This window comes from Nestor notabilis, unplaced genomic scaffold (genome assembly GCF_000696875.1).
Source record: "Nestor notabilis isolate BGI_N333 unplaced genomic scaffold, ASM69687v1 scaffold6771, whole genome shotgun sequence".
NCBI lineage: Eukaryota > Metazoa > Chordata > Aves > Psittaciformes > Psittacidae > Nestor > Nestor notabilis.
The window spans coordinates 21,726-42,585 of record NW_009915046.1 but is presented as its reverse complement, the minus strand read 5'-3'; the positions used below and the strand labels follow the sequence as shown (position 1 = coordinate 42,585).

The window sequence follows — 20,860 nt, the reverse complement described above, 5'->3', positions numbered from 1 at the left end:
AATGAGTAAAAAGTGGGGGGGGGGGGGGTGTCTTCCTTTCCTTGATGTGGCATCCTTGTGGGGAGAGAAAACAAAGCTTACTTCTTGTCATCAATTCCTCTAAAGGAGTGTGAAATACAGTAGTAGTATCATACTGTTCTAGGTGCAACTGTTATGTTGAATAGGACCTGTTCTGCAGTGTGTTTCCTTAGGAAAAGGCCTGAAGAAAGAGAGGGCTTGACTTGATAACCCTGGCTCACCTGATACCACAGAAGACAGTATCATATCTGCTTTTAAAGTAGATGCTGAAGGAACACATTATTGACTGTACATAAGTCTCTGTTCCTCTGTATGAGGAAAGTAAATATGATGCCTTCACAGCTTCCAATGAAGCATTTACAGAAGTACAGTTTCTTCCAACCAGGAAGACAGAGTTCGTTGTTTTTTTAATAAACTTCAGAATACCTGATCCTCCTTCTCAAGTCAGTTACAGGTTTTTGGAAAAATCAGTCCAGGTTGACCTGAAGTATCCATGTAGAAAAGAGCACCCCAGTGTGTAACATTCTTACAGGCAGTTGCTGCTGTGTGACCAGTTGGTCAGCAGTGTCTTCTCCCATTACTTTTGAACACAACTTGGAGAGATCTCAGAGAATGTTTTGAACAAGTTCTGTGAAAATAGCTACCTTGGCAAAGGGCAGAGTGCCTGTCTGTATCGAGTGGAGGGAGTAAGTTCTATATAGCCTCAGCACTTGAAATATCACAGAGTGCTTATCATGGAACCACATTACAAATTCTTGTCTACAAGGTGAACTTTCTATATTTATCATCCATAGCAGTTACCACAGAATTAGCTCCTTAGTGTTTCTCAGCTGGTACAGTCAATGATACCTAGAAAGGTCTGAGGACCAACTGAACTGGTGTCTGCAATCAGGACATTACACAGCATTCTCCACTGTAAATTCTATGATGTTTAATAAGTCTTTTTATTTAAAGTTGTGATTTTAGGTATGTGTACTGCAGTATAATTTTTTAATGCCCCTTTTGATCAGTAGGATTTAATGAGATCTGGTTTTAGATTCATTTCTCATGCAACTTCTAAACTGAATTAAACAGAACTTATATTGACATTTATACGCATAAATGCTTGTCTTATATGTATAGAAAATAAAGTGTGATTCTCTTTAAGTTCATGAGGAGAAGCCCTATGTCTGGGGAGGAACAACCCCATGCACCAGCATATGCTAGGCACTATCCAGCTGGAAAGCAGCTTGGCAGAAAGATCTGGGGGTCCTGGTGGACACCAAGCTGACATGAGACAACAGTGTGCCTCTGTGGCAAGGAAAGCCAATGGTATTCTAAGCTGCACTAAATATACTGCTCCCAGCCGATTGAAGGAAGTGATCCTTCCCCTCTACTCAGTGCTGGTGAGGCCATAGTTGGAGTACTGAGTCCAGTTCAGGGCTCTCTAGTACAAGACAAACTTGATTGTAATGAAGAGAACACAACGAAGGGCCACAAAGATGTTTAAAGCACCTGACATATGAGAAAAAGCTGAGAGATCTGGGACTTTCCAGCCTGCAGAAGAGAAGGCTCAGGGGGATTTCATCAATCTATGTAAATACCTGAAGGGAAGGTACAAAGAAGACAGAGCCAGGCTCTTTTCAGTGTTGCCCAGTGACAGGACCAGAGGCAGTGGGCACAGTCTGAGACACAGGAGGTTCCCTCTGAACATAAGGAAACATTTTTTTCTTACTGTGAGGGTGATCAAGAGCTGGCACGGGTTGCCCAGGGAGTTACGGAGTCCCCAACCTTGGAGATGCTCAAAAAGCCATTTGGACATGGCCCTGGGCAACTGGCTTTAGGTGACCCTGCCTGGGGAGGGAGGTGGGACCAGATGTCCTCCACAGGTCACTTCCAACTTCAACCATTCTGTGATTCTGTAAGGGATTTGTTGTATGTAGGGTTGTGATTTTGGAGGGGATTTTCCCAGGTTTTGTAGGAAATAGTGGTGTTGGGTATGCTTGGTGCTCACCAAGGTGTCATAAAGCAACAAGTACTGTAAACTCACTCATTATTCCTTGACAGGATCCCTTGTAGTTACTAGTAGCTAAAATGGTTAAAGGTTCTTCAGGATTGTTCCATCCAGCTGGGAAGAAGAGAAGAATGGCTTTGAGGAACCTATGGTGACAGAAAATGTGATGCTGTTTCCTTTGAAGCACATGGGGTCTTTTAGAGATCAGAAAGACAATAATTATTTTCATCATAATTTCCTTGGAAAGACTTGTAGAAGTGTGACAGACAGATATCTCAGTAGATCTGATATTACAAGCTTTGCAGAAATAAGACACAAAAATCTAACTTACATTTGTGTGTGTTTAGGAGCCAGGTGAAACAGCACTTCATTTAGCAGTCCGGACTGCTGACCAAACCTCTCTCCATCTGGTTGACTTCCTTGTACAAAACTGGTATGGATTGATCCATTTTCATTAAATTATGTATGAAAAATGTGAATGTTCAAAGCTATCCGTGCAGTGCTTTGGACAGTGTTTGCTTATTGCTTACATTCTCTTTAGGTATGTTTCAAAAGAGCATTTTCAGTTGACTCTTATGCTCCTGATGAGGAGAGAGAGGGAAAGAAGTGTAGATTAAAAACATGGAAAAAGCAGTTATAAAAATAGGATGAGAGGAAAAACTGTGTAGAGCAAAAGAGATCATTGATTCGTAACACTGTGAAACAGTGCAGATGAGTAGTTCGGGTAAAGGAGAGGTGACAAAGTGAGCATTCTAAATACAGGCCACATGCAAAAAGATTGTAAGAGTAGAAAACAAGGATATGTCTTATAAAGAAGAAGCCAGATTGACTTTGATAAAGGTGTTGTAGTAGTTAATAAAGTGTATTAAAGTTACTGAGAGTCTGATCTTCTCAACTAGTAATTTTCAACATCTGGGTTATTGGCTGAGCTATTCTTTGTTGTCAAGAGCTGTGTTCACAGAAGTCTTAATGAAGACACTTTTAAAACTCGAATGATGTAGTGGTACAACACTATTTTTCATGTGTTTCATGATACAGTTAAAGATTAGATGAGATCAATTCCAGTCCACCTCTCTAGGACGCTATGAAGTGAAAGAAGCAGCAGTCACTTGCTGTGTCAGATGGTGGGTTTTGGAGAATGAGGAGAGGAGGGTGGGGGAAACAGAAGTCTTACCAGAAGTCCCTCAGCACAGGGAGTCCTTCCTGCTATTGAAACGCAGTCAGTGAATACTTGGTTCTTTTCCTCCTCCTCTCTCATACTTTATGTAGCATTGTCTATAGGGAGTGTTAGAGAGGAGGTTTGGTCTTCTGGTAACAGCACAGACTTGGAATCTATGTTCCTGACACCATCTCTTGGACTATGTGGACTAGCTGTGTAACGTTCACTTTAACTTTATTCTACCACTACTCACTCATGTTAAATGGAGTACTGACTATTGAAGGAGTGTTTTTAAAGTAAAAAATAAAATACAGTAAAAAAAAAAAAAGCTATTAATATTTACAAGCTGAGATCATAATTTGAAAAATGTTTTAGAAGCCTAAATTGTTATTTTTAGTAATATTAAAGGATCTGTTATTTTGGATTATTATTTTAAATTATTTTGTCTGAAGAAACTATGAAGCTTTATAACATCAGTGACTGTAGTGACAGGACAAGGGGTAATGGGTTCGAACTTAAATAGTGGAAGTTCACATTAGATATAAGGAAGTTCTTTACTGTGAGGGTGCTGAGGCACTGGAATGGGTTGTCCAAAGAAGTGGTAAATGGTCCATCCCTGGCAGTGCTCAAGGCCAGGTTGGACAGAGCCTTGGGAGCCATGGTCTAGGGTGAGGTGTCCCTGTCCATGGCAGGGGGGTTGGAACTGGATGATCTTAAGGTCCTTTCCAATCCTAACTATTCTATGATTCTATGATTCTATAACTATCATCCTTTATGTGTTTTTGTCAGCTGTCTGTAATTTTGTCTCAATCTCAAATTTAAGAGCATCTTTACATCCATATGGGCTCTGCACTTATTGTTCAATGTGGGTAATACTGAGTGGAAGTAAAACTGTCATTTTCTGAGCTTTTCATTTTTATAAATGTATTAAATTGATCCCAGTATGTCATAACTTTTTTCAAGAAACCTTGTTTCAGAAATTGAAAACTGAAGGAGAGAACAGTTTTTAAAAGCCCTGTGAACACCCTTTGCACAGCTTGTTTAACTCAGTGTGTATCCTTACATTCCTTCTTACGACACTCTTATGCATCCTCACAGCCACCTTCTTTGTAGTTCCTTGAATGTGTGGGACTTAGTAACTTATTCTAGCTGTATCAGAATGATTTTTCAGGTATTTTTTATTGGGCTAAGTTAGCATGTTTGAAAAAGAAATGCCAGTGAATTGGCAGGTGGAAAACAACAGGCATGACCTTCCAAAGGATTAGGTTTGAATCTCCAAGTTTCAGGGTTTTTTGTTTGGTTTTTGAATGAACACCTGTAGATGCTTAGTCCTTGTCAACCACAGCTCAGGAATTTCCAGTGTGCTTGGAACTGTTCTTACTAGTCTTTGAAAGTAATGTTTAACTTGAAAAATATTTCTTTCTCTTCCTAATTCATATTTTCCCCATAAAGTATTTATGCATTTATCACTGCTAGGGATGCTTGCTCTGAAACAAACAGCACAGCACACTAGACTTCTCTTGATTCTTTCTTCTTTTGTGTTTAGTGGAAACCTGGATAAGCAAACAGCGCTGGGCAATACAGTTCTACACTACTGCAGTATGTATAATAAGCCTGAGTGTTTGAAATTGCTTTTGAGGGGGAAGCCAACTATTGATGTAGGTAAGTTCATTATCTAAAGCTAGGAAATAAAGATTAACGTTTCTTTCTGTTATTTTAACCACTTCTGTATTAGGAAGATGACTTTACCACCACCAAGCCTAAAGGAAGTGTTCAGTTAAGAAATGAAACTTAAATTCTTAGAAGATAATAGTGGCAAACATTTTCTCATATAAAATACTAATGGTAAAGCCTGGTTTTCCTGATACGTAGTTTTCTGATGCATCGTTAACAGCCTGGAATTTAAGTTTATTGTTTGTAGTGTAAAATTCATCTATTACTTGTATGTTACAATGCTTCGAATGGCTGCTCACATTAGCTGCACTTCAGACATATTTGGGCTTTCTGTACACAACAGTTAATTTGTCTTTTAATATTAATGTTGTTGGCATTGTGGCTTCACCCAGCATGCCCCAGCCACCACTGCAGGTGATTAGGGAAGGGATTAGCTTTCTCAGCTGCCTCCCTCCCTCTGTTTGCAATCCACGTGTGTGCAGTAGGTATAATACTTGCTAAATCAGTCCATTTTTCATCATGGCTTAGCAAAAGTTTAATTAAGAATAAAATCTCTGTAAACTGTTTGCTTACACTTGGGATAATCTTTTGTTTACTAGATGCTCTCCTTTCCCTGCCATATTTTGAGTGAAAAAGGTATTCCATGAATCCTGGCTCAGGCTAAGTTTCATCAGCATGTGTATAAAACATTTGCACTTTATCAGTTCTTGGTATAGGAGGAAGTTTTTATGAACAGTTGGTGCAAACTGAAGAGTGTGAACTTTTATTTCTCCCTTTTCCCCCGTTGCCATCATTTTCCTTCACTGCCCTCTAAAAAGCTGTTGCATAAATTTAAGTTCATAGTTGAGTGGCAGAAGTCATTGGTTTACTTGGTCTTTTTATACATCCTTAGAATATGTTCTAATGTTATCATAAGTCAAAGAATTCTTTAGCAGATATATCTATCCCTCATTAAGAAAATGCAAAAGCTATCTGCACAAGCTTAGGCATGCCTATTGGTCCTTCCATTGAACTCTCTCCTAGGTAGATGCCAAAGAACATTCATATCTTTTTGATTTCTATTTTTTGTTGGGGATTGGTTTGTTTGGTTTGTTTTTATGCTCTCACTTAGGAACTTCGTATCTTCTGTAGGCCTTGAAACATCAGGTTTATACGTAAAGATTGAAAGTTTGGAATTAGTCTCTTAAGCTCATCTGTGCGCTCACTTCAGTTAAGGAATACTCTATTTTCATGCCTTCTCATATTAAACCATCTTGGATCTTTCCACAGGCAGCCCTCCTTATAGGAATCTTAATTCTTTCAAATTCATAGACTTTTCTAGATGACTGCTTTGTATTTTCTACAATTCATGAGTAGCATCCTGTATGTTATATTACAGATAGGCATATTTGCTTATGAGACTTCAGTTTGACCGTTTTCAGTTCCAATCACAGAAATGCTTTACAATCCAGATGCGATGAGGAGCATACTCTGTTCCAGCTCCATGGCATTTACTGTATACTATAAGACTAAATTTTGCCTAAGGTTTGTCCACATCAGGATGGGATGTGGGGGTTGATCTTTTCTTGAGACTTGCTACTGAGTATCTAGGAAGGATCCCATTAGATGTTGTGCCAGAGGACCTTCCAGATTGCTCAGATACCACCTTCTTTCTGATCAGGCCTTATTTGAAAAGGTAAACCATTTTATAGCTTTATAAAGAGGAAATTGCTAGGAAGTTTTAAAATTATTCTTGTCCAAATGTCATCTTAGAATAGGATTTCTGTCTTCAAATTCAGGCTTCAAACCACTACATATTAATCAAAGGTGCTTGTATCAACTTTTACTTTTTTTTTAATCTTAGAATAGCATTCTTTTATAAGCTGTTAAGGCTTGCTTTTCCTGCTTATCCATGTAAGTGTTTTCCCAGTAAAAGAGTTGAGTGGAGAATGACTAAATTTCTTTATATCCTCTGCTAGGATGGTTAGGAGGGATTTGGGAAGTGTCCCAGCAGATGCTGCTGTTCAGAAAGAACCTGATGATACATGAAATACATGAGCACTTAGAGTGGAATCTTAAAGAGCTGCAGCTGCTATAGAGTAAATAGACGTTTTTGATCACTTTTAGAAGTTACTCTGCTAAAAATAATGAAACTTATTGAATTGAGTCTTTAATCATCTCTAAGAGCCGCTCTCTTGTTTTATTGTCAATTTTGTAGTCAACCAAGCTGGAGAGACTGCTCTGGACACCGCAAAAAGAGTGAAAGCTGTCCAGTGTGAGGAACTGGTAAGAACTGGAGTTGGGGGGGAAAAAGGGGTGGGGAAGAAGGATGAGGGATGTTTGTATGTTCAAAGATGGCAATGCTATCTTGAGTAGATCCCACCGTGTCTCAAACTCTATCGCTGCGAGCTGGATGTATGCTAGGATGTAGACCCTACCATGGATGAGTATTTTCTAACTTCAAAACACAACAGTCGTTTTCTTTGTAAGAGTGTAAGTACAAGATACTACTTGTGTTGGAAGTACTTAGTTATTTTAACCAGACCTTAAATAATTGAGGGTCAGGCTGTCACAAAACCAAGAAGTTGAGGCTAAATGAATCTTACCATTAAAACTCACCTAAAGCTCCACCAACATTAAGTACAGATTCGGGGATTCATCACTACACTGCTGACTCTTAAACTTTATGGCATATGATCCAAAATGTGCAATCACTCACCTAAAAAGGAAGGGTTCAACCTCGATTAGTTCGCTTGGACAGTGTCCTGTCCCCCAGGAGCCAACACTGCTCCAAGGAGGACCGACTCCAAGTGGCTGCCCAAGGAGCTCCATTGCTGCCCTGGTCAGATGTGAGCTGTGGTCAGATATAGTCATGTACCCCCATGGGCTCAGGACCCAACTTCCTGTGCCTGCAACTGCTGACCTCCACCATGTGTGTGTGACAAGAGCTGAGCTCTCCTGAGATCTGTCTGTGGGGGGAAGCTTTGGTCAGAGCTTGGTCAGGGCTTTTGTCAGGCCTGGGAGTACCCAACACACAGGTATTTGAATACCAGTCAGTGCAGCATTCTAGGATATTTGGGCTTCATCACCTCAAAAGTTCTTAGAGACATTTCTATCAGGAGTACAGAACACCCCCTGAAATTTGAAATCTGTTAAGACCTTTTAGATCCTGTAGATCCTTTAGGTCTGGATCTTTCTTTGACTTTTCCTGCTTGGGCTTTTTCCAGATGACTTAAGAGGGCAGATAGTTCAGAGACGGTGAAAGTCATCTTACAAGCAGGATTGAAATAACTTGAAATTAAAACTGCCTCACAGGTGGTAGAGAAAGAAGCAAAAGTGTAATGTCTGAAAGTTAGGGTATCAAAAAATGTAGAACAGCTTCTGTTGGACTTTGTCCCTTTACTGAACATGATGGGAGCAAAAACATTCTGGAATTTTAAGAATATTTAAGGAATGTTAACAGATGCCACTCAAAAAAACTGTTGGCATTTAAGAACTAAAGGTGTTAAAGGATTTTCTCAGGTACTCTTCTGAAGCAGTTAGCCAAGAATATGGATTCTACATCAGACTAACGAGCTTGTTTGTTCTTAGCCCTCTAAAGTGCCTCTCACCAGCATGCATTCAGTAGGCAAGTGATTTTAAGTACTGTCAAGGGATTAAAAAATCTAAGCAGTCTAAATGATTTCACATTCAAGACAGAACCAGAAGAATTTACAAAACAGCTGTCACTTGCTGCTTAATTCTGTTTATCAGAACTGTTTAGCTTCATTTTGATGAATCAAGGAGGGTATCTGCTTCTGTTCTGCAGCTGGTAATTTTAATACCTTTCCTCTTAAAATTGAAAGTTGTTGTCATGTATTAATTAATTATTGCAAAATCAAGAGAGCTTGTCCTCCAGAAATCATAATAATTTTCCATATTTCTGGGGATGCAAGTCAACATTTTGCTATGGTTGATGAGGTGGTATTCCCACTACCTTCTCAATTACTCCCATATCTGCTGTGTAAGTGAGTGCACTGTGTTTCCGGTCTTCTGACTGCTTCTACTGTTGACAGTGTTTCAGTCAGCTGAAAACCAGATCATCCATAAAACACACAATTGCTATGGATTGCTTTCTTCTTTACAGTATGTATTTAATAGAGTAACATCTGCTGTTACTGTGGACTGACTGATTATGTTCTGGAACAAACAAAAACAAGTGGATGTGATCAGTGAGCTTATCTAGCAGCTAATCATTTTGATTATTGTAATCAGAATTCTGGGAATACCTCACTGATTATAAGAAGGACATGGAGCTGTTGGAGCAAGTCCAGAGGGCCATGGGGATGATAAGGGGGCTTCAGCACCTCCCACTTGAAAACAGGTTGAGAAAATCAGGGCTGTTCAGCCTGGAGAAGAGAAGCTGTGTGGAGACCTCAGAGCAGCTTCCAGCGTCTGAAGGAGACCTGTAAGGGTGCTGGGGAGGGACTCTTCGTCAGGGGCTGTAGCAGTAGGACAAGGGATGATGGGTTTAAACTGAAACAGGGGAAGTTCAGGTTGTATATGAGGAAGAAGTTCTTTACAGTGAGGGTGGTGAGGCGCTGGAATGGGTTACCCAAAGAAGTGGTAAATGCTCCATCCCTGGCGCTGTGCAAGGTCAGGTTGGACAAAGCTCTGGGCAGTCTGGTCTAGTGTGAGGCGTCCCTGCCCATGGCAGGGTGTTGGAACTAGTAAAGTCCTTTCCAACCCAAACCAATCTATGATGCTTTGATTATTTCAGTTAACTATGATAGAGCATTTTCTCTTTTTTTTTTCTTTTTTTCCCATTTTTTTAAGAGAAAAATTATTCCTGCATTTTACTCAAAAGTGGCAATGAGATAAGGTTAAGAGTAAAAAAAGTCATATGAGTGATCATATTGGTTACCATGGGCAATAAAAAACCTACAAAATAAATATCTAGCTGCTTGCAGTACAGTAGATGTACAAAGCTAATTTCTTTTGCATAGCTGCAGTCTTGATTGTGCAATTCAATTTCAACACAAGTGAATTCATGAATACCTATATAACAGATGGAAAATCATTTCTTCCAAATTTTATTTCAGGAAGATGATTAAAGGCTCTCCTGAATCAACCAGTACCAAACAGATGACATTTCAAAGATCACAGAATCGTAGACATAATAATGGGAAATCTAAGTATTAAGAAAGAAAATTTATCTCCTCAGAATAACCAGGAACTGCAGTTTTCTGGGGTTTGCTGATCATTGAAGTAGTGGGTTTTTAAAGAATCTGAATACATGATTTGAAATGGCAAAGTAGAGGAATTTTGTGCTTAAGACACACTGGGATCATCCACTGAGAGGGAGGGAAATATTAAACTAAAAGGTAAATACCTTTTATTTCGATTCCAACACAAGGACTGTGACTGTGGAGGGATAATAGCTGTATGTACCAGAACTTATCAATACGGTCTGCCTTCCCTTTCGAGGGCTCCAGGTGCATTTCTGCTTTTGTGCATATACCTTCTCTTCATTTCATCTTGTCAAACACCTATCAAACTTGGCAACTTTTACCTATTTTGAGAAAATCTTCTCTTTTACCTTTTGGCTGGTTTTCTATACCTCACATAAATGAAGGATGTTTGTGTGGTTTGCCCTGAAGTTGTTTCTTTTTATCGACTGGAAAGCTTTCCAACTTCTAAATATTTCAGCTTATTGTTTGCTGGTACAAAACTTCATTGACACCAAAGGAACAGCAAATATTTTAACATTTATGTTATTTCTTTCAGCTTTCGCAGGCCAAGGCAGGAAAGTTAAACCCACACGTCCACGTGGAGTACGAATGGAACCTTCGGCAGGAAGAAATTGATGAAAGTGATGATGACTTAGATGATAAAGTAAGCAGGAATTACTGATAAGCTTTGCACAAAACCTGACAATTTCTGTTCTGTGGACATGAATGGAAATTAGAGACCCACTTTAACATTTTTTTTCTTACAGATTTTATTGGGGGGGGCAGGGAGGGAGCTAGTTTTGAGGCTCATATTAAAGATTGCCAAAGTGCTTTTTGATTAGACTTTATCAGTCTGGTTATTATGGACTTCAGTTGCAGAGGTTTAGCTTTGACAAGACATACAATTTAATCTAAATCAGTAAATGTAGATTACTTTGCCATTTTATCCCCTTCTAAATTGCAGGTTGTTAATTTTTAGCTGGAGGAAATCCAAAGCTTACATATTTATGTTTTCCGTAAATTAATAAACCCCAGCTGTTGAATAAATAGCTTTATTTTTCAAAAAACATGCTGTGTACTTTATTTCTGATTAAAAAAAGTAACAGAAAGACAAAACTTGAGGGCACAGGATAATTGCCATCCCAGAATGTGTGAAAACTTAGCCTCAGTGCCCTACTTTAGCAAGTCAGTTAATTACTCTGTGCTCTGTTTCTGTAATAAATGCGAATACACCTCTCCTATTTCTCTATATCTCTATAGACACCTCTATGTCTCTGGGTGCTTGTGGAAAGGAAATGTGGTCAACTTTTCATTTTCTGTGACACTTGGGACTGAAACATTCAGAAACCAAAATGATTTACATGTCCTCAAGGACAGGAGAGAACAAAATGATTATCTGTGCAAGGAGCCTCAGGAGGATGACAAATGCTGTATGGGAGATAATAGCCTGAACCAGAGCTGCAGTAAAACAGATCATGCTCCATATACAGCCATTAACATGCAGCAGTCAAAAATTGCTGTGTAAAATTTCTTCAAAGAGCAATTAGATACGTTTAGAAGAGATGTATCACTGAATGTATTGCTGGTTCAGTCAACAGATAAATCTGCTGTGCCAAAAGAGCTTATTTATTTTTAATGTGCATCAGCGGGATAATATGCTTGATCTATACTTGATAGCTGTCTGGTCTGAGTAAAGAACTATTTGAGCTGAAAATTACTCTTATACTTTAAAAACTTTACTAGGCTTTTACTAGTATATTATTTATTACATTATTGTGTATCTTCTGCTTTAAGGATAAATCTAACTTTGTGCAGGTGATGATGTGTTGATGCTACAATCTTTATTTTTCAGTTAGAGGAGAGAACCAGGTGGATCACTAACAGGAGGAATATGGGCTTATTGGTCAGAAATTATGCTCATGTTCACTTGAATATGCTGTAAACTTTTCTCCCCATCATGTTAACTATATTTAGTGGTTACAGCTGTATAATGCATTCATTTTTCTATTCACAGCCTAGTCCTATAAAAAAGGAAAGATCTCCAAGACCCCAAAGTTTCTGTCACTCTTCAAGCATTTCTCCTCAAGAGAAAATGACTCATCCTGCATTTAGCACTCCCAGAGACAAGCAAAGACTCTCCTATGGAGCTTTTACCAATCAGATCTTCGCCTCTACAAGCACAGATTCACCCACCTCTCCAACTGCCGACGCTCCTCCTCTTCCTCCTAGAAATGCTGGCAAAGGTAAGTCTGTCTCCAAACTGCACTTGCAAGCAGTAATTTTTCCACACTTGTCCTTCTTTTAGCCAGAGACATGACAGAGTTTCAAGATGTAGCATAGTTTTTTCTTATTACGTTGGTGCAGTAATATGATAAAAAGCATGTTCAGAACTTAAAGTGCCCCCTTCCCTTTACTTTTTAATGGTCTCATAACTGTACAAGAATGGGTGAAAAAATAAAGTCATTCTGTTAAATAAAATCTGGTTTATTTTCTGTAGAACTTTTTTTCATATTTATGAGAAGCATTTATAAGCATTTACAGTATTCACAGTCACAAAAATACGAGTGTTCCAGAAAAGGCTGCTGGTGTATAGTGCTATAGGGATGTGATGTGCAGTGTCTGGCAGAGGGGGTGAAGACTTTGGAGTAGAGGAGGTGCAAGAAGGCTCCCTTTCCTTGCAGTCAGACTGTGGGGATAAAGGCAAACACCAGCATGACCTGTGAAGTACTGAGCAGTTTGGTACTGAAGTTCCTTCCCTCTCAGTGCATCAATGCTCTCCTCTTTCACTTTGGTTGGTACTAGAGGGATGCAAAGAAGGGCAGAAAAAAATCCTAAATCTATTGTCAGATCATTAACAAGTCACTTAGGCACTGAAGATCTAAACTAAACATCACCCATTCTTCCCTGAGTGAAACAACCATTTTGCTCTTGCAGAATCATCCTTAAGGAAGGTTTGTGCTACAGTTCAAGCAATCTACATGTAGCTGAAATGAATGGGATGCTTTTTCTTCTTAGTAGTGACACTCTTGGTAGCCCTTGAAAAGGAAGAAAACTTACTTGCTGTTGAGGCTTAGTCTTGCAGTAAGTGGATGGTGATTCTTTGACCATAAACTTCAAGTTTAGAGGATGTGTTTATGAAAAAACCCTGTTACTTTAATTTGTACTAATCAACGTTTTAGAACAAACAAAAAACCCCTTTTCATTTTTTCACCTTTTTTTCATGTATTTAATTTAAAAATAGCCAAACTGTTTTTTTACCATAGACTTGTTAGAAAACTTTAGTTGTAAAGGCTACAGCATCGTTCAAGGCTTCAGCAGTTACTACTATAACTTTGTATTTCATTTCCCCAACTGGTAGTTAACTTTGTTTTAAAATGAAGAAGTGCTTTCACTCAAATGTGAGAAATGGACAGAATGGAGTGTGTTGGCATCAGCTGTCTGCTTTTAGATGCTGTGCTTAAGAACTACTATTCCACCATCAGTCTTTGTCATGTACTGGCAACTTTCAAATTAATCCTTCGGTGCTCTTTGTTAAACAGGTTTGTTTTCCATTAGGAGGCAAAGGGATTTTGCCAGGGTATGCATTTTTTAAATGAGATTTCGTAACCCACATTTCTTTATATCACTTTCACTGGGGACTCATTTACATCCCTTGTAACTTTATGATGTTGACCTTCCTATTGGCATTACAGTATTCTGACTTTTTCCTTCCTCCCCATTATCTTTTTCATGTGCTCTAACAGTCTGCTACTGATTGTCCATTGTCAGACACAGTATACTGCCTTAGGTGTTGCTTCAGTCTGACCTAGGATAACTTTTTTCTTGTAATAAAGTTGCAAGACTTGGGAACTAATCACAAATCCCATTTTGATAAGAAGGTTATGAGGTTTGACATGGATCTGTCTGTACGCTGCTTAGTATGTTGCAGCTTTCAATGGATTATAATGAACTTTATTTCTTTGTCATTGTATAATGTAGCTCTCATATGGACTTATCCAGACAATTGCCTTTTTCTCCAGGAAGGGGAATATTTACATGCTTATTTCATGTTAAGTATGTATTCAAGTTTTAGAAATGTTAGGTATTTTCCTAGGTGTTCCTGCAAACTCCTGGACCCAACACCAAACCTACTTGGAAAGAAATGAAGCATTGAATTCTTGTGTGTTTTCATATCAAGAATTACACAAAGGAAATCCTTATTCATATTACAACAAAACAATATGATATTATTACAAAATAGAGAGAACTGTTGCCTTCTGAAGTAACATTAACTGCTTCGTCAGAGTGGAAAATGCCAGATTCACACTGCAAGACTGAGAGGTTGAATGTCACCAGGCTTCTCTGCTTCAAATATGCCAAAATTTGACAGTCTGAGAGTGATACTGGGTTCTTGGTTGATTTTTATTTGATAATATTGTAAAGTATTTAATCACTTTTAGAAGTTTCCATTCAATAGATGCCTGTGTTACAGGAATAATTTAAGACTCAAAAGGACAGGGGAACAAAGTGACATGAATAGAACAATTCATCAGTGTGGAAAAGTCACTCTAGACACATCATTGCAGATGTACTTACGCTTCACTGTAGAGTGTGCTACACCTTGTTATCTCCCTCACTTCCAGCTCCTAAACAGGTTGTTTAAAAGAAGCAGAGAATCTCTACTCCCATAAGACACTGGTGATGTATCTTCATTTTGCAACAGTCTGACTTAATTTTATTTCTGCAGGAAAAAATAATTCCTAAAGGATTATCTGCGCCTTTGAGATTAGTAGTAATAGAGTATATCCCTTACATCAAAGTCTTACATGCAAGCTTACTTACCAAATCCTTTCTTTTGTTCATTTTAATAGCTACCTGTTTGATTTAAGATCACATGAAAACATAGTATTACATTTTGCATTAAGTTCCCTGAATATCAAGAGTAAGAAGAGCATTGAATCTATAATTAAGTTTAAACTTACCTTCTGTCCCCAAATACAATCTGATCTTTGTCCTTCTCTGCTGTGAAGCCCCAGCAGATACCATGGGACCCTGCTAGAACATGGAGACAGTCTGTAGGGAGTGAGTAGCTAGTGGGATCTGTATTTGAGAAGGAGGCAGAGGATTTTAAAGTTCCATGGCTTTTATCCTTTGAGGCATGCAGATAAACTCTTTTCCGAACCACACTGTATATTTAAACAAAACCACCTCGCTTTAGCCCTCTGTAAGCTGGCTTCATTCACCAGGGAAGTTCCTTTGTAGCCAGGTTCCATGGTGTTTGCTGAGATGCCACAGTGGGCTGGGAGCCAGCAAGGCTGAACTCTGTGCTGGGGAGAGAAGGTAAGTTTAAAACAATTTATGTAACACCCGTCAAACTCTTGTCCATGGCCTTCAGTGGATTGGTGTGTAAAATTAGTTTGATTCATCATTGTATAGGTGCAATTGTTGGAGAATGTGTATATAGAGATCCCTAAAATGCTGGAATGTTAGTGTATTTTACTGTAAACAAGCTCAGATGTGGGTACATCTTGCTTCTTGCTATCTTTGCTATGGATTTACTTAATCCAAATGGAACAAAGAGTACAGAACGAGCTCAGTAGCTGCATAAGCCAGCTGCTGTTTGCCTTCTCCAGTAGTTTATCTAAGCTTATTCAGGTTCAACTTATTATCAGTCCAGTCCTTAGTCTGTAGCGTTCTAAAAATCAGCAATCTTTCCAGCTTACACCTGCATTATGGCTCGAGACATCTAGCAGGTCTTCTATCTGTTGTTATACAAAAAGCTTTAAAAACCTCCAAATACCAATATCAAAGTGGTTGCATAACTCAACACAGTAGCAAAATAAACTTGCACAACCCTACTTGCAAATCCAATGTAAAGGCAATGTTGCTTCTAGTTTTGTAGAAGTTAGGCAGTTTAAGCCAGGTTCCCTTAATTTTAGCTGAAAGCTAATTAATTTGCAATGGTTCTGCCTATTCCCTTGTACAGGATGAACGTGGAGGTCAAGGATCAGTTCTATGTCATGAAGTGAAGCTTGGATACTTACAAGTTTACATGTTTTACACTCTCTTTCACAGCTCCGATGTTAGGTACATAAGCCCAAAGGCACTTGTGTTTCCAGTCCACTACCACTGCAGACACCACATCGTATAATGTGCTTCTCACTGATCAGACTCAGTCTCTAACCAGATTTGCTTATTTGCATTTACTAGTAACTACTAGAAGCTGCCTGACTGCATTGCTCACAGGATTAGCAATCTTCTCAAGTCCACTGAATGACTTTGTTCGTGTACCAACGTTGTCATTTAGCTTCGGTGGTTTGTCACTGTGTCTGTATCAAGGCACTACCTGGAGAGCAGTCATGCAGGTCTCCTTTTCTGTTTTGTTGCACTAAACAAACCAAGCATATTTCACCTTTTCTGACAGAAGAGTATGTTCATTCTTCTGTCATTCAAGTCCTGTCCTTTCATCATACAGCCTTTCTCTGTAAAGGCTGTTTAAATCAGCTTTCTGAAATACAAGTGACTGGAAGTATAGGGACAGCATTAAAACCTTGCTTTTTCTGCTGGAAACACTACATCAAAACTTCCTTTGTATTTATTTTTGTCATTATTCCATCATATTACAGCATATCAGGCATTTCACAATCTCTACTACCGTTTTCAGTTGGAGTCCTTAATTTATAGCACAAATGCTTTCTTAATGCAGAATTCTAACATTATCCACAGTACTGTTGTATTTAATCTCATTTTCATTACCTTGGCCTTTAAGGTTGTCCAGTTTCTTCTGGTTTATATTAGTGCATAAACCCAAAATACAACATTCTTTATATAAAGTCTGGTGCTTTTTTTTTTTTAACAGGACATTTTTTAGCCTTTTATTGTAGAATATACTGCAAATGCTGATGTTGAATCAATGTATATTTTTATTCAGAGTGATCATGATGATTTTTTCTTTATGATCTTCTTTTCAGTACCGAAAATGTGCTACAAAGTAAGACAAACTGTAGAAGGCTTTTCGTAATATTTGTGCAAAGATATAACTCATAAGAACTTTAAAAATAAGAATAACAACACTTGTTAATGAAAATTCTACTTTTAATATAAACTTACTTTCCTTTGCAGTACCTGTTCTGCCATTAACTGGAATACTGGTTCTTCCATATCTCTCATTAAGTGGTAAAAAAATACAAATGTGAGGTTTTTTACACCCTGAACCCACCATTTCTTGAGTGGATGGTAACAGCTTTGCATGGTTTCACAAGTACACAAATTAATAGGTCCTATACTAACTGCACAACAGCTGAAGGGCAATGCACTATCAGTGGTAGAGCTTTTCCAGTTACTTATCTTAGTACAATAAATTTGAGATTATTTGGTCTGTCTACACATGAAAGTGTGATCCTTGTAATATGAAGAAGTGGTAAGATGGCAACAGCTTGCACTGAAAGCAACTGCTCCCACCTGACTGAAGAGAGCCCAATGAAAGCACAATTTAAACAGTCTAGGTGTTTTTCCTGGGTTTTGTGGGTTTTTTTTCTTTTTCCTTGTGTAAAGAAAGTGTTCTCATGAAATACAAACTTCACGACTACGTGGGAAATCATCATTAAGATGACTATGCAGAAGAAATGGTTGGCTTACATGCTACCTGGTTAGAATTACAAAATATCTTTGATCTAGAAAAATAACTGTTCTGGTGATTGCTTAAAAATACCCAGCTAAACCTTGTGTAATTAAACTATCACGTAAGAATTGTCTTGAGATTCTGTTTACGCATACATATGTGTATATTGCCAAGGCAAGCAGCTCTGGTGCTGGCAGGATCAGCAGTAGAGAGCTCTGGTGTGTGGTGCACAGGGTGGTTTGCTGAACGAGGGGAGACCCAGCAGGAGGCAAGGGATGGGATCCATGTGGCAGCAAAGACACGAGGGTTATTGATGTGTCAGAAACCATGGAAGGACCTAAGAGTGGTCCTGTAGGAACTGGAGCTTCTCCCGCACAAAAGGTGGTGGGATCAGTAGCCCAACTGAAGTGCATCTCCACCAATGCACACAGTGGAGGCAACAAACGGGAGGAGCTGGCAGACGTCGTGCAGCAGCAGAACTATGACACAGCTGCAGTGGTGGGATGACTCGCACAACTGGAGTGCTGCAATGGATGGCTATAAACTGTTCAGAAGGGATAGGCAAGGAAGAAGAGGTGGTGGGGTAGCCCTGTGTGTTACAGAGTGTTTTGCTTGTCTAGAGTTTGATGGTGGTGATGAGGCCCCCAGTGACATGGTTTAATGGTGGCCGTCCAGTCCTGGGGTAACGGTTGGACTTGATGATCTTAAAGTTCTTTTCCAACCTAGTTGATTCTATAACACAAAGTATTTCATAATAAATTTAAGGTGCTTTGTACATCATCATTAGATCTGTGTATTGTTTCAGCAGTTGTTTCCAAAAGCTGATTTTAGATTCCAGAACATTTCCCATGTTTGCTTTATTCAAAGTGTGATATGACTTCACACCTCTTTATGAAAAGATATTTTGAAGTTTTCCTTTATTTTCTGTTTACTGAAAGGAAGTTATTTTGTATTTCAGGCATCTAATTGTTAGTGTATGACTTCTAAATTTATAATGATTTCTTCTGTGAAATTAATGTAGGGACAAATGGTAGGAGTCTGACAAATGCATTAGTTTTAATGCTTTAACACCTTTTCCCTAGAACTGTTTTATGCCATAGGAACTTTTGAAAGCTATGAAGTGCTAATGTTTTTCAACTCCTCTGTGATGTCTGGAGATACACTACCAGTGTGAAATATAAAATAAATATCCATATAACCACCTTCAAAGAATTTTATCCTACTAAATTTTAGGGTTTTAGAGAAGGATTCTACATTTTATTGGCAATAAAAAGGAAACATTCCACTTCATGCCTGGGGTTTTATGTTTGCGATAAGCACACAATCCTGTTTCACTGCATTTCCTCCCCTTTCTGTCCTTTGTGTCACTTGTGGTGGGGCTGGAGACCGTGTTGGCACTGAGCGGCCGGGCTGCAGTGCAGTACTAAGAGCAGCACAGCAGGTGGTGGTAGGACCGAGCCTCCGAGGTGTTGGACATTGCCCCTTGCAGGCAGTGTGCAGCGGGATGTCGGAGAGAAATACTGACCTTCTGTGTAGGTTTTCGACATGCTTTAAAAATAATGTTACTGTTCACACTGGATGCTGAATTCTCCTTTCCCCCTCGCTACTCCTACATTATGCTCTGAGTTACTACAGTTTCCAGAACAACCTTTGATTCACATATATTTAAGCCAACTGAAGAATTTATAACTGATCTATGGGATCATCTGTCAAACCTTAGCCTGAGAGAATTTTTCTTCTTTTTGCTGGCAGAAACGTTTCAATGCATGGTTTAAATTAGCTTCCTTTCTTAGAGCTCAAGGAAGACATGAAAACGAGAAGGGATGCAAATTGGGGAACAACCACTAATTTGCACTAACATTTGACTTTTTGTCAGTTAATGGTTTTGTAAAGTTGAGAGTAAGTTGAGAGGAAGAATCCCATAATATATAGTTTGTTTTACGAGGGTAAGCAATTAATGGAAAGCGAGGTCCAACATACCTGCTGGGGTTGTGGTTGAGAGATTCTCCTGAGCAGCAAAAGGCCTTCCAGACTAGAATCTGGAGAACAGATTGAATCATTAGCTCAGTATAGGCAGTTTTATTAATCTTTTCTTTGGGGTTTAGAAGAAAGAGGGAGGTCACCCACTGAAAAGACCTGGCAAATATACACATGCTTGTAGGATAATTGAAGTTACTTTTTCAATGTTTAGTGCTTCACCTAAGGAATTTTAACAAAGGTTATTTTTCACTGACTCTAGTACTTTTATGCTGCATAGTAATTTGGGAAGGAATGCAGACTTCGGTTATTTTCAGTCTATCTATAGAGAGTGGTAATAAATATTTCTGAAGAGGCAGCTCTAGGTCTGTGTGCAGGTCAGGCTATATCCTGATTAACAAAACGAAGATTTTTGTCTCAAACACTGTTCCAACAGGTTTTTAAGTAATAGGCAATTTGGTTCTATAGTGCTACAAAACACGCGACGGCAGACTTGAAATTTCAGGTATAACTAAACTTTGCTTTTAAATCAATGATCTGCATTTATCCATAGCCTGTGATTGCAAAGCTCTCTTACCTGCAAATGTAATTGCAAGATCATGACTGCAGGGGAGTGTTATTTGTTGGTTAGATTAAAAACAAACAGAAAAACACCTTAGAGCTGTTCTAACCTAACGCAGACTAATTGGCATAAGTGTTACAAGTCATTTCTTGTGGTGGCAACAGGCACTGACTGGAGCAGTTGTCCCCTCACTGCATGTTTGCTCCCTGCACTGCCTGCTTCCTTGAGCTGCTCACTAAAGACACTTTTGGAGGGGAATGGTGAAGTTGATCAGGGAAAATTGTTGCCTTCTCTCTAGGTTTTGTCTTTTAACCTGTGTTTACATCCTGTAAAACGTGTGTTGTGTTGAATAACATTTGTGCCAACGTTGATGCAGGAGGAAATAAGAGTGTTTAAGGGGAGGGGTGACTGCATAAGCTCTATAAGCAATGCTGCCAGTAAATAGCCAATTTCAGCCTCAGAAAGGGCTTTGCTGGTGTTTATTTTCTGTACACTGCACAAAACAGTTTTCATTGCTCTAAGAATGCATAATCCCATTAATTTAAGCCACATAAAAAAAAAAAAAAAGAAAATAAGTATAGAAAAATGTGTGAAGCTTACAATCAATTTTCAAAATGCAAGGAAAATTCATAGGTACTTTTCTGTTCCCTGCATCCCCCCCCCCAGTTTATTAAAGAAATTTTTTGGG

The 20,860-nt window shown here is 38.8% G+C and overlaps 1 protein-coding gene across 1 annotated transcript in view; it reads left to right on the top strand.

The window, feature by feature from the left end:
• The window catches only part of ASAP1 (ArfGAP with SH3 domain, ankyrin repeat and PH domain 1), a gene marked incomplete at its 5' end in the record, with an annotated part of 62,552 nt that overhangs the window by 26,286 nt on the left and 15,406 nt on the right, over window positions 1-20,860 (top strand). Inside the window, 5 exon segments of the mRNA XM_010023930.1 lie at window positions 2,359-2,444; window positions 4,717-4,832; window positions 7,042-7,109; window positions 10,590-10,697; window positions 12,048-12,276. Of these exon segments, the coding sequence (XP_010022232.1) occupies window positions 2,359-2,444; window positions 4,717-4,832; window positions 7,042-7,109; window positions 10,590-10,697; window positions 12,048-12,276 (607 nt within the window).